The following is a 16,520-nucleotide window of genomic DNA, read 5'->3' on the forward strand; positions in this document are numbered from 1 at the left end:
ACTATTTTTGGCAATGCCGATGCAATGCAGCTGCATGAGCTTAACGAAGAAGTAAGAAGTGATAAATGATAAGCGAAGAACAAAGCGATGGTTAAGAGAATTGCCTCGCAGGGCAAGCGAATTTAAGAGAGTTTGCCTCGCAGGGCAGTTACAATAGTTTTTAGTTATGATGTTAGGAAAACAAAAGCGAGGTTATTTAAGTTGTTTGGGCTGGACCAAACATTCTCCCCCCCGTTGGAAGACCAGGGCTTTCAACATCATCCTTCGTAGGCAAAAGACACAATTTGGCGACAGCTCTCTTGGTTATTCCTGTTGCGGTCTTCAGGACAGCGACTCGACAGATTTCATCCTTCCCCTTTATCAGCTCTAGCACACGAGCTAATGGCCATTTAAGCGGTGGTAGATTTTCATCCTTGACGAGGACGACATCGTTGACCTGCAGACTGGGTTGGGGAGAACGCCACTTGGATCTCTGGTGAAGGAGCGTCAGATATTCTTCACGCCAGCGTTTCCAAAAGGTTTCCTGCAAATAAGAAATTTTCTGCCAACGATCAAGTCGGTTGACATTTAGGTTAGAGAGATCTGGTTCGCTGAAGCTGGTAGCAGGACCGCCAGTTAAAAAATGTGCCGGAGTCAGGACATCAAGGTCTGCTGGATCCTCTGATAGGGGCAGAAGCGGTCTAGAGTTGATGATAGATCATGCAAATGATGGTGCGCAACTCATCAAATCCTAGTGTGGATTGCGAAATAGTGCGATAAAGATGATGCTTGGCTGTCTTAACTGAGGCCTCCCAAAGACCTCCAAAGTGGGGCGATCTGGGTGGAATGAATTTCCATTCGATGGAGTCTGCTAGACAGAAGCTCTCGATTGCCTTCAAATGGTCCTCAGCTAGGAATAAACGACGAAGTTCGGCAAGCTCGTTCTTGGCTCCGGTGAAGTTGGTTGCATTATCAGACCAAATGCATTTGGGACGACCTCTTGTTGCAATGAAGCGTCTGAGGGCTGCCAAGAATGTTGGTGTGGATAAATCAGCCACTAGTTCCATGTGAACTGCTTTGGTTGCAAAGCATATAAAAATGCATATGTAGCATTTCAACGGCTGGCGTTTTCGTCCTTCAGGCTTGTACATGAATGGGCCGCAGTAGTCCACTCCAGTGACAGTGAAGGCTTTGCAAGAATCCACGCGTTCCTTTGGCAGGTCTGCCATAACATGCTGAAGTGTACGTGGCCGAGCACGACAGCAGCGAATACATTTGGTGACTACAGCAGCGACTGTTCTTCTCCCCCGATGGGCCAATAGTGGAGTCTGATTCTGGCCAGCACCGTCCGAGGTCCTGCGTGAAGGCTTTCTTTGTGGAAGTGCTTAATGATAGCCGAAGTAACTGGATGCTTCCTGGGCAGGATCATTGGATGTCGAGAGTCAAAGGGCAGACTTGAGTTCGACAGTCTACCTCCGACTCGTAGAAGACCAAAATCGTCAACAAATGGAGACAGCGATGACAGGCAATTTGATGACTTCAGGACATGGTTGGCCTGAATTGCCTTTAAGTCAGCCCACATGGTAGCTCGCTGCACAACTCGAACTAGGAGGCGTGTACCATTCTGTAAATCTGAAACAGTCAGAGTGGGTGATCTAAGTCGAAACAAGAATTTGTATATGTATGAGAAAATTCGCTGCATGGCAGGAAATGAATTTTCAAACTTGCAGTTAGATGTCAGATCAATGGGAGACGTCAAAACCAAACACGTTGCCTTGCGCAGCTCCAGTATGCACTGCTCTTGGGCAGGGGATGGCGGCCAGCTGGATCGCGGTAGCAGCAAGAACAAGGGTCCATGAAACCAGAGATCGGACGCGTTCAATTCCATGGGCAAGGCTCCTCTGGATATGATATCAGCAGGATTTAGTGCAGTAGGTATGTGAAGCCATTCCATTCCGGCAGACAGTCTTTGGATGGATGCTACTCTGTTAGCAACGAAAGTTGTGAATCGGGATGACTCACTATTCAGCCAAGCTAAGACTACGGTTGAATCGCACCAGCAGAAATATGGACCTGAAAATATATCCATTTTTTGAAGCTTGCTCAGAAGATTGGCCAACAGAAGCGCTCCGCACAGTTCAAGCTTCGGAATCGACAGAGTCTTCAGGGGTGCTACTCGAGACTTGGAGCACAATAGTTGGGCATTGGCTTTGTCAGCAGATCTGGATACAATATACACGCATGCTCCATAGGCAGACATGCTAGCATCGCAAAACCCATGAATCTCGATTGATCCCTTTGGTAGTAGTGCGAATCTGGGAAATGTCGTCCTTTCCACGCTGCGAAACTGAAGGCATAAGTATATGACCAGGTTGAGCTTAAAGATTCGGGCAAGCTTTCATCCCAGTGTAGCTACTCCTTCCAGAGCTCCTGTAGGAAGATTTTGGCTTTGGTTATAACCGGGCTTATGAGTCCAAGCGGGTCATAGAATCGGGATATTGTCGAAAGCACAGAACGTTTGTTTGGCTTGGTTGTGGCCTGCGTAGGCAAGTAAGAGAAGAGAAGGACATCTGATGCAGGATCCCAAGCCAATCCGAGAGTTTTGGTTATGTCGCTTCCATCGTGAAACTTCAGGAAAGATTCCTTCTCCTCTTCTGGAACATTTTCAAGAACGACTGGGATATTGGAGCACCACTTTCGAAGCATGAAGTGGCCTTTCGATAGCAAGTCCTTTGTTTGGTGAAGAATCTCCTCGACTTCTTCGATGGAACTGCCTCCGGTGATCAAGTCATCAACATAAAAATCGCGTCTGACGATTTGAGACCCTACAGGATATGTCGACTGCTCATCCATGGCCAACTGATGCATCGCTCGAACTGATAGAAATGCGGCGGGTTTGGTACCGTATGTTACGGTGTCCAACTTGTAGATGCTGATGTCATCCTGATCAGAATCGCGCCAAAGAATGCATTGCAAATAGCTGTCTGACTTGGCTATTCGAACACAGCGATACATTTTCCCAATATCTCCAGTGAGAGCAACTGCAAATGTACGAAAACGGATTAGAATATTGAAGAGCTTAGCCTGTATGGTAGGTCCTGCCATCAACGTGTCGTTCAACGAAATTCCAGATGAAGCTGCTGATCCATCAAATACGACACGTAGTTTGGTGGTCGTGCTATCGTCTTTAAAGACGCAATGATGCGGAAGGAAAAATCTGCAGTGCATTCTATCCTCTGGAGGTACAAGCGACATATGGTTGAGTTCCAGATACTCCTTTATGAAGTTAGAGTATTGTTCCTTGACATCAGGACGGCGTTCCAATTTTCGCTCCAAGCTGAGGAAACGGCAAAATGCTTGCTGGTATGACTCTCCAAGTCCATCGATTTTTCCAGTTTTCGGTAGCTGAACTTCGTATTCACCAGTGGGTAGCCGAACGAAGGTGTTTTGGAAATGGTCCTCGCATTCCGTTTCTTCTTTGGTGAATTTCGAGCTTTCCAAAGGACAGGATTCTACTTCCCAAAATCGCTGCAGAAGGTCATCAATTCGATCTTCAGGCTCTGGCATATTATCTGAAATAGATTGAGAGGCAACGAGAGTGTGGCAAGTTTGTGCCGTGCCACCAGAGACCACCCATCCAAGTCGAGTTTTTTGAAGAGTGGGAAGATGGGGGCCAAGCTTGATTTGTCCGATACATAACTAATCATAGAACAAACTTGCTCCTATGAGAAGGTCAATCCTCTTCGATTTGTTGAATTCCGGGTCAGCTAATGGTAGATTTGATGGGATATTCCATGGCGATGAGTCGAAATTGAAGTCAGGCTGATCGTTGACGATTGAGGATGCAACCACGGCTTCAATACTTGCAGAGTAATTGGTAGAGTTGGATGATAAACTCAGCTGGACAGCATATCCTGTAGTTTTGAAGCTAGAATCTCCAAGACCAGATACAGCAACAGCAGATTTAATCCTTTTGAGCTGAAGAAGGTGTACGAATCTTGATGTTACAATGTGCACTTGCGAACCTGAGTCGAGTATGGCACGACAAGGTATTAGACTACCAGCTCTGCTTTTAATAAAAACATTGGCAGTTGCCAAGAGCACAAAGTTGCAAACTTGAGGTCCTTCGAAAGAGGAAGAAGCTGAGTCAGAGGGCAGCGTGCAAGCCAGTGAGTATTGATTTGAAGAACCTTGAGCCATATTGGCTGGGGCCAGCGCAGGCTGAGCTGGCAATGGCATTACAGATGACGTTGGAAATGGTGCGTCTCCCAAATGAAGCAATGTGTGATGCTTGGATCCACATTTCCTGCAGCCGCTAGAATTGCACGAGCGCAATTGGTGCCCGTCTTTAAGGCAATTTATGCACAGGGACATCTTCTTCACTTCCTTCAGCCTTAGTGCTGGGGAAAGATTACCAAATCTCGTGCATGTATATATGGAGTGACCGCTATCGCTACAGAATCGGCATCGTGATGGACTGGCAGCTAGTAGGGCCTTGTTCGAACGATTTTGCCTTCCAGATGAGTGGCTGGATGAGGTGGTAGCCATGGCAAGCTCCACATTTTCTAGCGTCTGGCAACGTCTTTCCAGGAACTTCGAAAACTCCTCCCACGATGGTATTTTATCAACCGAGCACGACTCCTCCCACTTGGCTTGGGTAGGTGGATCCAACTTCTGCACCAAGGCTTGAACAATGAAGCAATTTGCAATTTGCTCTTGATCGCCCAATGCTTGAAGAGCCCGCATGTGACTGATAAGCCTATCAGAAAGTTCTCTTAACTTGCCAACTGACCCAGCTTCGATCGTCTTTAGGCCAAAGATTTGTGCAACATGTGCCTGAAAAACAATGCGTTTATTATTAAATCTGTTATTTAATAATTCAAGAGCAATACGGTAGTTGCTGTCAGAGATTTCCAATGATTTTATGGTGTCGAGGGCCGCATCCTTGAGGCAGGAGCGCAGGTGCTGCAGTTTTTCGATGTTCGAGAGTCCAGGATCCTTGTCGATGATCGTCGAAAACATGGCATGAAAATCGGCCCATTGTGTGTAGCCGCCACTAAAGGTCACAGTCGAATTGCGTTTGCGAATTTCTGCACGGATGCGAACTTTTAGGGTGGCTATAAGCTCTTCGAAATTATCGCGTAATGAGCTACCGATTTCATTATAGTCTTCCTTTTCTAGGTTGTCATGAGCCAGGCAAAAACAATCACTTAGTTTGTTAACAAGGTCTTCTCGCACACTAAGATCATTGTCACACAAGCCTCTAAGCCAGTGTTTCCCAAACTTTTCGGGACCGCGACCCACCTACACAAAAAATTGCAAGATCTATATGACAATTAGTACCCAGCAAAAATCTACCCGCGACCCACCAGTGGGTCGCGACCCACACTTTGGGAAATACTGCTCTAAGCATTTCCACTGTTAATTGCTTATTTATTGTTTTGGCTCGTTGCCAAATTGATTCGGCTTTAAGCTTAAAAAAGGTAGCTTGAGTTTGTGGCGAAAGGATTTTGTCTTCGACCGACATGTTTCACTTAAGGCAAGACACCCTGTATTCAACCAAACGAACGTAGCACAAAAGGAAGAAAAAACATCCGATAATACCGCAAGCGCGACTTGCACAGACGGCAAAATGTCATACGGCCAACGACCTCCGAATTACACCGATATGTAACTTGTATTAATTTATAATTAAGTCACTTCGAATATTTGTGATTATCTCGCCGGGGCCTCCAAAATGTTGAGTTAGCGAGCTTTTTCACTAACTATTTTTGGCAAGATAACACAAAGATTTATTTTAGTTTTATAAGGGTGTATTTAATTAGCTCCAACAGAAATTATAACAAGTTTTGTTTCAATTATTTCACTTATGTTTATTAAGTACAATAGAGTTTATTTAGCGGCACAAGGGCGGCGACAAAATAATACGAAATTATGCGCAGACAAACCCGAATTGGTTTGAGCGTTAAATGCAACGATCTAGCAACGATCTTCATAACGACGACAACTATTAACGACTGTTAGCTAACAACGACTGATGATGACTATTGTTGGCAATGCCGATGCAATGCAGCTGCATGAGATTAACGAAGAAGTAAGAAGTGATAAATGATAAGCGAAGAACAAAGCGATGGTTAAGAGAATTGCCTCGCAGGGCAAGCGAATTTAAGAGAGTTTGCCTCGCAGGGCAGTTACAATAGTTTTTAGTTATGATGTTAGGAAAACAAAAGCGATGTTATTTAAGTTGTTTGGGCTGGACCAAACAATAGCTTTAAAACTGAGAGACTAGTTTACATAGAAACAGATAGACGGACAGACGGACCGACGGACAGACGGACCGAAGGACAGACGTACATACATATTTCGATTCAGATGGTGATGCTGATCAAGAATATATGTATATACTTTATGGGGTCTAAGGTGTCTCCTTCACTGCGTTGCAAACTTCTGACTGAAATTATAATACCCTTTTGCTCTGCTAGGGTATAAAAAGCTTGCAACTCCGAATCACCCCTGGATCAAACAATAAGCTCTTATCGTTCAATATCGTTCTTAGCAAGAAACTGAAATTAGTGCATATTATAATGTGCCTTTGGTTTTTTATAAAAATTAAAAAATTACCTCCTTATATTACTGGAAATGGCTTTTGACTTTATTTGTATTACAATAATTAATGCCTACATATGTTGTTTATGATAAATTTTCCAATTACTAGCTCTTAACTCAAAATTTTACAAATGTGTTTTGAAAATTGTTTAAAAACATGTTTTTTCTTAGTTTTAAGAAAATTTCTTGAACCAATTTTGATTTCTGTTGTTAATTCGCTCAATGTGCAGAGCTTTATATAACCTTCTCTTAGCAATGTAACATTTTTTTAACAAACTGTCACGACTCACTACAAAAACAGTTATGGTATTTTCTATATTGTTTTAAAAATATTGTAGTCATCTTAGAAAAAGTATAGTTAAAAAGTTTGATTAGATTAAAACTAAACATCTTTTTATATTTATAGGTGTTCATAAATGGATATTTTTAATATTTTGGATAGCATTTTGGTTGGCCTTGTACTTAATAAAATAAACTTTTTTACTAATAGTATACTTATCGTTTACACCTGCTAACCTTAATATTTTGTATTTAAACATTTTATAAATTGTTTCGAAAGTTTTATTCAGGTTTCCCGCATAATTTTAAACATTTTTATTATAAAGAAAAAGAAAAAAGAACTATTTCACATTTATAATAGTACTGCCATAGTTGGTACGGGCATATATATTGATTTACTATAAAATGTGCATAATAGGAAATATCTGCGTTTACAATACAACGAAAATTATTATAAAGAGTCTGATTTTGCATTGGTTTATTCGGCATGTTTAATGTAGTGGATTTCCCAAGCCAATGCGACCTTATGTATGTGATAGCCAAATCTAAAAATGATTGACAACCTTACAATGTCAAAAATACGTAAAGAACATGATCTTAAAATAACGTTTTCAATAATGGATCAGGTGTATTGGCTAAACACTTTTAACCTTTATAGATCGTTTTCTGGTTGTTGTTCCTTAAACTTTAAAGTTTCTTCGAAAATCAATGACTTTAAGGCATCTCGAGATATATCATCGTTTTCCATATTGATCCGAAATGGGACTTCAGCGACAGGCTAAACGCGAAATACAATGTTTTTTATTAAGTAATAATTTTATTTAATTATTGTAGTTAAAAATTTCAATATTATAATTGTAATAAGAAAGGAAAGGCTTCGAGCCCAAGCTTACTAAGCAAAAAGCAGAAAAGGTAAACAACATCGAAGCTATGAATATTTTTCTATTCATTTTCTTAGCTTTCACCGATTATTCCTATGACTGGTAAATGAAACAGTCGTCCTATTTTGAAATTAAAATTTAATTTAAAAATTAAGAGTCGTTAGAAAGTTCGATATTCAAAAAATCATGTTATATCGGGTGTTTTTTTTTAGAGGTATAGAACTTTAAGTTGCAATAAAACCACGATGGATTATTCGATTGACATGATTTTTTTTTTATTCGAAAGATAATCTTATGGCAATTCATTTTATGTTAACACTAAGCGAAGATCATGTTATTTTCTGCCTTCGCGTTCGTTTGAAAGCATGACCGCTAACAACTTACTCAACACTGTCTCATTCAAGTGAGCAATATTTACACGCCATACCTAAGACGAACCTAATATTTTGTCCTATTCTAAACGAAAGCTCCCTACTTTTCGATCTTCAACTTGTTACACCACCTTACTCCCCAGGACCGGACACGATTCCCGGGTATGTTTTTAAACACTGCGCTAATGCATTGTGTAAACGCCTTCTCAAGCTGTTTACCTCATCCCTTGTTTGGAAGAAGTCATTTGTTATTCCCCTTCATATGCAAGCAATTATAGAGGTATTTTTAAATTGTCAGCAATTTCAAAGTTTTTTGAACGAGCAATAACTTCTCACTTGCAGGACCTTTGAAGATCAGTCAAATCATTTTCAAACTGATGTCATTTAGACAGATTCTATTGATACGCAAGCTTTTCCTTAAATAGTCTCCTCAGAGTTATCTTTGGTGTACCACAAAGAAGCCACCTCGTACCATTGCTTTTTATAGAATATGTATTTCTCTTGAATATTTAAATTGTCCATAACATATGCACCTTTTGCATTAAAATATCTGGAAATTAATATATATTGGATTGTTCAAAATTTTATGTTTTGATTTTACAGCGGAAAAAAAAGTACAGCTCGTGTCTTCAGATTGAAGATGATAGCTGTCAGTCAATCGAGGAAGAGGAAAAAGCTGTGCAATAACAAGGAGAGTATCGCTTCGTTAATAAAAATAAATTTACCATATAAAATGTGTTAATCACTCCACAATGTTTTCAACCCTTTTTTCTCACTATTTTTCTTTCATAGGAAATGATAAGCGTTTCTTGGAACATTCACTTCTTTCGAGCGTAGAGACTCCAGGCACACAATAATTTTTTTTTGTCAATGCCTATAAGCGTTTCTTCTCGGCGCTATAAGTATATAAGTTGGAACGGGCCGCATCGGCCGGCTATATCGGATAGCTCCCATACAAGAAAGTGAAATACAAAATTCTCACGGCGTTGTTTTTGATCAGATCGACTTGTTTTCTTCCAGATGGCGCTTTCTAACTAATATTGAATTTCGGATTAAATTTGATCAAAATCGGATAACTCTATCATATAGCTGCCATAGGATAGATCAAAATATATATAGTGACATATCCATAGCACCACATAAACTATGTACATGTCTACACACCCATACACTCACACACACACATCTAATACTTGCTAGAACTTACCCTTGACACTTAGATTCAAATATGCAAATGTACCGAATATGATCCTTAACCAAATTAAACCTAAACATAATTGAGGATGGAAAAGTACTTGTAAACCAATCCTCAGACTAAACTTTTTCGATAGAAACGCGCATTCAGCACGTTCCCATAATTCAGATTCCCAAACCAAAGTCGTAAACTCAAATTTCGGGACCAAGGCCATAAACAAATTCAAACCCAAGAATCCAAAGTCCAATCGGGAAAGTTCTTAGCCTAAACAATAAAACACACTCAGTTAGAATAAACACACTCAAGTAAAGCTCGAAAGCTCCACAACCGAGGTATGATCGTAAAGGAAGTCAGAGTTATGAGTTGAGTTCAGTTTGAGACTTGCAAGTGACAGGTCGGTGTTCTTCCACTAAAGAATATTTGTAACCAGTTGAATATAAGAAATAAAGATAATTTTTTTTTTTTATTGAAAACTTATGGTTCAAACATTTAATTATATATATATGTCGAATCAGATGAAACGGGGCCTACTTTTTTCTCTTGGTCAGAACAGGTGAAGCGGGGCCTTCTTTAATGTGAAGCAGGGACAATTAAAAAAGGAAGTTAGAAATTGAGTGAAAGCATGGCAGAGCAGGACAGATTTAGACTGCTGCCAAGTGAGGTCTGTTCGTTAAGCGCTGACATACATGTTAGAAAGAGATGACTAACAATGTAAAAGAATTGAGTAGAAAGTATAAATTTGGAAAGCAGACTCTTGGAAAGTCAGTTCAGTAAGCGCCAAGCAAACGAGCAAAACTTGCTGCTAATAATTCGATTAAAAATGGAAAAGTCTAACGAAACCCCGACGTATAGGTATATAAATAATGGAAAAAAGTATATTGTCTTTGTCTTTTTTAATGACACGAGCATGATTTTTAGTTTTTTAAATACCCTTGAATAGAGAAAAAAATTTGATAAAAATGGAACTACTATATCATATAGCTACCTTAGAAAAGATCGAAAAATCTATATAGAAATAACGGAAATAAAATGATAACATCGTTGTTTTTCATCAGACAATCATGATTTTTGGAATATAGAGTTTTCTATTGATTCTTAAATTTTAAATTAAATTTCATCAAAATCGGATGACTAAAATATGAAAATATGGAAAATTAATACAAAAATCGTCATAGCTTCGATGTTGCTTAGCTTTTATGTATTTAGTTCGACATATTTGATGACTGCAAGGGTATATAAGCTTCGACTTGCCGAAGCTAGCTTCCTTTCTTTCTTTTTGCATTGCATTGGAACCTATTTTAAGCGCTTCTGCTTACATTTGCATGATAAAATCGTAGTGAATCAGCAGAGCCAGTGTTTTGGATTTTAAACCTGCACGTTCTCTTTTAGTTGTGAGTAAATGCTCTGACGTTAGACGGATTTGAGCACCCATGCTGTAAACTATATATTATATAAGATTGTCAAACATGTTCCTGCTTTATAAAATTTACTTCAAATATGCAATGTTGTTCGATAATAGGTTTTTAGTCTGCAACTTCAAAATACCACCTCGTAGAAGCTTCCTCCTTATTTGCGAGGATCTCGAGAGTCACTTTTCACAAGCCTCTTTCGATTTAAACTTTACACCACCAAGGGCGATCGCCATGGACAGAAACAGGTGGTAATCACTTGGCGCTATGTTCGGTCTGTATGGCGCATGCTTGGTCACTGTTTGTGAAGATTCACCGGCCATCGACCACTTATGTTTATGCTTGATATTGCCGTATGTAATGAATTTTTTTTGTCGCCAGTCACTATCCGCTTTAAGAATGAGTTGAGTTCATTCCGTTTCAGCAGCATATCGCAAGCATTGTTTCGTTCCAGAATATTTTTTTGCGTCACATCATGCGCTACCCAAACATCAACCTTATTTTGTATCCAGCCTTCTGCAGATGGTTTAAATTGGTTTGGTGACTAACTCCCATCTCCTGAGCGATATCACGAGATGAGCATGTGGCATGTGTATTCCATGTATTCCATGATTTGCTCAGTATTCTTTTCCCAGGGCTTTTGCCGGCTGGCTTATCCATGGTGTCGGTTTCAACGATTTAGAGCCGGCGAAACCGACACCATGGATAAGCCAGCCGGCAAAAGCCCTGGGAAAAGAATACTGATCAAATCATGGAATACATGGAATACATTCTTCCGTGGTTCGAAGTGATTGAGTACAATCCCCCAAAACACGGGGATCGTTGATCTAGCAGATTAGGCTTCAACGAACAAAAACTTTAAAATGGCGCAAATTTCGGCGTTAGTGAACTCCATGTTTACACGTCTATAAATGTTAAAGGCAAGACCCATTCTAATTATAGCGTAGCGTCGTTTTGTGAACCAAAAGGCGGAAGGAAAATATAATATTTAACAATCTTATATATTCTTGATCAATATTGTTGCTTGTCGTTTCGAAAAGATTTAATGCTAACGCCTTATTGAGAAAATTTGAGTGGATTTCATCAAAGCTATGACGATGTTTTTATCAGCTTTATGATATATAATAGTTGTCCGATTTTAATGAAATTTAATTTATAAGTCGAGAGTCGTTAGAAAACTCTATATTCCAAAAATAATGCCGGACTGATGAAAAACAACGACGTTATAATTTTATTTCCGTTATTTCTATATAAATTTTTCGATCTCTTCTATGGAATCAAGATGATAACGATGTCGGATTATAATGAAGTTTTTTCTCGATTCAAGTGTTTTTAAAGAGCTCTATATTTTTAAAAATTGTGCTAGTGGGATTAAAAACAACGACGTTATAATTTTTTTTCAATATTTATATATTATACTAGAGGTCCTGTGTCCGCTTCGCTGGTCAACACAATTTAACAACATAAAAGTCAATGTTGCAACATTTTTCAAATATATGGAAGTATAGAAAGATGGTGATTTAACACTTTTCCAGTTTGACTTTTCCACTTGCGCAGCACAATCCAGCATTTTCTCTTTTAAACTTTAAAGCACTGCAATATCGGTATATAGTCGCCTTTGGTCCAATATCTAAATTTTCATTATCACTGAAGTTCGCAGTGGGGTCATATTGGAATGCCAAGCGATTGAATGATGCCAATAATCTCCATGTGCTCATTTGTCTTTCTTCGCTTAAGTTTTGTGAATATACTTGTTGCTGGCTTGGATGTCTGCGGCCAATGTTTGCACGTCGTCCTCTAAGCATTTTGGACTATGGACAGAGTGGTGAATTTATCCTCAAATGCACGATCCACCTAATTTTCACAGTTCAACTTAAATTGATTAAAAACTTCTTTTTTTCACAATTTCACAGTGAACACAAAAATTGAGTTAAAATGCTACGGGAGCGTGTTTGTCAGTGTGATGAGGTAGCAACTCACATTATATGCCACAAAATATTGCAATTTTCTACGGATCCCTAATTTTTTTCAAAATAAATTATAGCCTATTTAATTCCACGATAATATAGCTTTCTATCGGTGAAAGAATTTTTTAAATCGGACCAGTAGTTCCGGAGCCTATTCGCTGCAAACAAACTTTGTTTATAAATCTTTATAATCTTTATAATATATGGGTGATTCCATATCAGATTTACAGTCGATATTGGGAAATTCGATGAGATATTTTTTTTCATGCTCTTTATCGAAAATAAATCGACACGTATTTTTTATATGGCTCAGAAAATTTTTTTGACAAAGTTATGATTTTTTGAATTTTTGATGAACTGCCCTTTTTTTGATGACAGTCGCGTTTTCCAGCCCCAATAACTCGAAAACCGTACGTCGCAGAAAAAAAATGAATAGGAAGTAAAAATTTCATCCTTCCTTCTTCTTTGCAAAACTTTCGTGAAAAAATTTTTTAAACAATTTTTCACCACAAAAAGTTCAAATGTTTATAACAAATTAGTTTTTCTCCAACTTGGACATTTTTGATTTTTTTTTTTTTTTTCACAATAAATCCCTCAATTTCTTCTGATGAACATAGTAAAATTTCAGAATGGTATCAAAATTAGTTTTTGAGTTATAGAATTTTAAAGATTATCATGCACGGTCCGCGCGCTCGGTCTCAGGGCGTGCGCCGACCAACGACTCTAACGAGCGTCAATTCGCTTCGCGCGCGCATAGTAAGGGTCAATAAAATGAATTTTTAATGCTATTTAATTCTATAACTCAAAAACTAATTTTGATACCATTCTGAAATTTTAGTATGTTCATCAGAAGAAATTGAGGGATTTATTGTGAAAAAAAAAAAAAATCAAAAATGTCCAAGTTGGAGAAAAACTAATTTGTTATAAACATTTGAACTTTTTGTGGTGAAAAATTGTTTAAAAAATTTTTTCACGAAAGTTTTGCAAAGAAGAAGGAAGGATGAAATTTTTACTTCCTATTCATTTTTTTCTGCGACGTACGGTTTTCGAGTTATTGGGGCTGGAAAACGCGACTGTCATCAAAAAAAGGGCAGTTCATCAAAAATTCAAAAATCATAACTTTGTCAAAAAAATTTTCTGAGCCATATAAAAAAATACGTGTCGATTTATTTTCGATAAAGAGCATGAAAAAAAATATCTCATCGAATTTCCCGATATCGACTGTAAATCTGATATGGAATCACCCATATATAATATTAGTATAGATATATATTTTCCAATCTTTCCTATGGCAGCTATATCGACGCATTACTGCGATTGCAGTATTTCCATGCAAATGTAAAAAAATTTGTATGGACATACGATAATTTCTCGCGGACATTGAAAAGCATTGTAACATACGATAAAATTGAAACTTAATTTTTATTGGAACTATAGGGCTTTCAGTTATAATATTTCACAGGGTAATGAGACATTAGGTGCCTATCAATTTAGCATTAAAATCTCAATTTCGAAAAAAAAGCGACATACGATACTTTCGCGGAAATGCGTCGATATGATAGAGTTATACGATTTTGATAAAATGTAATCCGAAATTCAATTGAAGTTAGAAAACGCCATCGGGAAGAGTCCAGTCGATCTGATCAAAACAACGGTGTGAGAATTTTTTATTTCATTTTCTTGTATGGGAGCTATCCGATATAGCCGGCCGATGCGGCCCGTTCCGACTTATATACTGCGTGCAATAACTACAAAATTTCAGCAAGATAGGTAAGGTAGGAAACTAGTTCGAAGAGAAACGGACAGACAAACAGACGTACAGACGTATTTCGATTCAGATCATGATGCTGATCAAGAATACATATACTTTATGGGGGTGCCTCCTTCACGGCGTTGCAAACTTCTGACTGAAATTATAATACCCTTTGCTCTGCAAGGGTATAAAAACCACCACCAAAATTCCCAAAGACCAAACGAAAAATATTTTTAAGTGCCTTGAGCAGCTACTGTGTAAGGATGCAAACATAGTGCGCGCTGAGACGAAGATTAAGCTGAAGACGAATTGTTTGCGTTGCTAGCAAGCTAATAAGTTGCATAGTGCAAGACGAATTTGTTGCGATTTTGTGATGATTTCTCATCAGATGATGAGCTGCTGTTGGAGGAAAGTTTATTTTTTTAAAATTTAAAATGCAACAAAAAAGTGAATGAAAGAATTCACCCAATTTGGGTAGAAAAGCGTTTGGCGAATTTATTCATTTATTTAATGAGCTGCGTAAAGATGAAAAAAAAATTGTGGAGTACACTAGAATGAAAATCAGCACATTTGTTTACATTCTGTTAAAAATTGAACCGCTAAATTTTAAAAATTGGACAAATTTTAACAAAACCCCAATTATACCTGTGTGAATTGTAAAATGCGCTGCGCCAAAGCATGGGTAAAAAGAGAGAGAAATAATAACAAAGGCAAATTGGCAAGCGATTCGTCTTCAAAAGCAGTACTGCACCGTTTGAAGCTGATTGCTTGCGTATCGTCTTCGTCTCAGCGCGCACTATGTTTGCAGCCTTATCCTGCATGATTTTAGTCATGAGAGTCAGAGCCATTAGTTTTTTCATCATGTTACTATGCAACAAGGAAAAGATTTTCCTTTAAATCCAAATTGAACATTTAGCAAAAGTACAATTCCTTGTGCTTATGAACGGCACGGCGTTTGATAAACAAAAAGTAGTTGACTTCAGCAAGTATTTGTCTTTTATCAACTGTTGTTAATCAAGTTGCAACTGATGCAACTTATGCCTTGTACCTCATCTCCAGGATCATAATACTGCTCCAAATAAGGGTGTGCTAGAGCTTCCTCCACAGGAATCCGTTTGTGCGGGTTGAATGTAAGCATTTTTCCAAGAAGATCTAAAGCTAAGGCATCAGCATTTGGGAAAAGTCTTGACCAGGGAACATTAGGCTTAAACGGCAAGGACTCCAAATAGTTTCGTGCCTGAAAGCCAAAAAATTTAAAAACAATAAAAAAAAGGTTAACTGAATAAAGACTTTTAACTCGCCTTTTCGTTTATAATACACTCCAAGTCTTCCCGAGATGGTGAACCCAATACGCCAAGAATATGATTAAGTTGATCCAAATAGTGTTTTCCAGGGAATATTGGTCGGTTACTTAACATTTCCGCCAAAATGCACCCAACAGACCATATATCAATAGATTTTGTGTATCCCTTTGAATTCAGCATAATTTCGGGCGCCCTATACCAACGAGTAGCAACGTATTCTGTTAGAAATCCAGTATGATCGTGCTCAGGATCTGCAATTCTCGCCAACCCGAAGTCACAAATCTATAAAATAAAGGAGAATGTTGTTAATGTTGTTGTTGTACGCCAATATTGTAATATTGTATATTGTATTTATATAATATTAAGGTCAGATATTGTAACATTATAAAAAAAACTAGTTCGACCCGGCGAACTTTGTTCCGCCTTAATGGCAATAAATAAGGAGAATGTTTTTTTTTTTTTTCATTGAAAAATACAACAAAAACAAGAAAGGAAGCTAGCTTCGGCAAGTCGAAGCTTATATACCCTTGCAGTCATTAAATATGTCGAACAAAATACATAGAGGCTAAACAACATCGAAGCTATGACGATTCTTCTATTCATTTTCCATATTATTCATATGACAGCTATATAATATAGTCGTCCGATTTTGATTAAATTTAATTTGAAACTCAAGACTCATTAGAAAACTCTATATTCCAAAAATCCTGATTGTCTGATGAAAAACAACGATGTTATCATTTTATTTCCGTTATTTCTATAAACAATAGATTTTT

At 38.3% G+C, this 16,520-nt stretch overlaps 4 protein-coding genes across 9 annotated transcripts in view; all 4 read right to left on the reverse strand.

Annotated features, from left to right (window-relative positions):
- Positions 1 to 680: 680 nt before the first annotated feature.
- Positions 681 to 1,208, reverse strand: LOC122320480. The gene has a single exon (XM_043208588.1). The coding sequence runs from the start codon at positions 1,206 to 1,208 to the stop codon at positions 681 to 683; it is 528 nt and encodes a 175-aa protein (XP_043064523.1).
- A 53-nt stretch (positions 1,209 to 1,261) lies between these two features.
- On the reverse strand, positions 1,262 to 2,239 carry LOC122320481. The gene is made up of 2 exons (XM_043208589.1): positions 1,704 to 2,239; positions 1,262 to 1,634 (listed from the first exon to the last, which is right to left on the reverse strand). The coding sequence occupies exons 1-2, from the start codon at positions 2,237 to 2,239 to the stop codon at positions 1,262 to 1,264; spliced, it is 909 nt and encodes a 302-aa protein (XP_043064524.1).
- Positions 2,240 to 2,391: 152 nt separating this feature from the next.
- On the reverse strand, positions 2,392 to 5,001 carry LOC122320482. The gene is made up of 3 exons (XM_043208590.1): positions 4,872 to 5,001; positions 3,696 to 4,709; positions 2,392 to 3,551 (listed from the first exon to the last, which is right to left on the reverse strand). The coding sequence occupies exons 1-3, from the start codon at positions 4,999 to 5,001 to the stop codon at positions 2,392 to 2,394; spliced, it is 2,304 nt and encodes a 767-aa protein (XP_043064525.1).
- A 1,608-nt stretch (positions 5,002 to 6,609) lies between these two features.
- The window catches only part of LOC108101718 (mitogen-activated protein kinase ERK-A), a 48,336-nt gene continuing 38,425 nt past the window's right edge, over positions 6,610 to 16,520 (reverse strand). For all 6 annotated transcript variants that reach the window (XM_043208611.1, XM_043208607.1, XM_043208608.1 and 3 more), the window contains 3 exons: positions 15,742 to 16,026; positions 15,489 to 15,677; positions 6,610 to 7,642 (listed from right to left, as the gene is read on the reverse strand). In XM_043208611.1, the coding sequence (XP_043064546.1) occupies positions 7,517 to 7,642; positions 15,489 to 15,677; positions 15,742 to 16,026 (600 nt within the window). In that variant the 3' untranslated portion in view covers positions 6,610 to 7,516. The remainder of the gene's footprint in view (positions 7,643 to 15,488; positions 15,678 to 15,741; positions 16,027 to 16,520) is intronic.

Source organism: Drosophila ficusphila, unplaced genomic scaffold, assembly GCF_018152265.1.
Source record: "Drosophila ficusphila isolate 14025-0441.05 unplaced genomic scaffold, ASM1815226v1 contig_580, whole genome shotgun sequence".
NCBI classification, from domain to species: Eukaryota; Metazoa; Arthropoda; class Insecta; order Diptera; family Drosophilidae; genus Drosophila; species Drosophila ficusphila.

Excerpts from the sequence above, each read along its gene's own strand:
- LOC122320482 (XM_043208590.1), bottom strand. The coding sequence starts at position 5,001 with ATGTTTTCGACGATCATCGACAAGGATCCTGGACTCTCGAACATCGAA. Across the intron at positions 4,710-4,871 it reads AATCTCTGACAGCAACTACC|CATTGGGCGATCAAGAGCAA; the intron begins GTATTGCTCTTG and ends GGGCTCTTCAAG. Across the intron at positions 3,552-3,695 it reads TGACCTTCTCATAGGAGCAA|ATAATATGCCAGAGCCTGAA; the intron begins GTTTGTTCTATG and ends AATCTATTTCAG.
- LOC122320481 (XM_043208589.1), bottom strand. The coding sequence starts at position 2,239 with ATGTCTGCCTATGGAGCATGCGTGTATATTGTATCCAGATCTGCTGAC. Across the intron at positions 1,635-1,703 it reads GATCTGACATCTAACTGCAA|ATCACCCACTCTGACTGTTT; the intron begins GTTTGAAAATTC and ends GTTTCGACTTAG.
- LOC122320480 (XM_043208588.1), bottom strand. The coding sequence starts at position 1,208 with ATGGCAGACCTGCCAAAGGAACGCGTGGATTCTTGCAAAGCCTTCACT.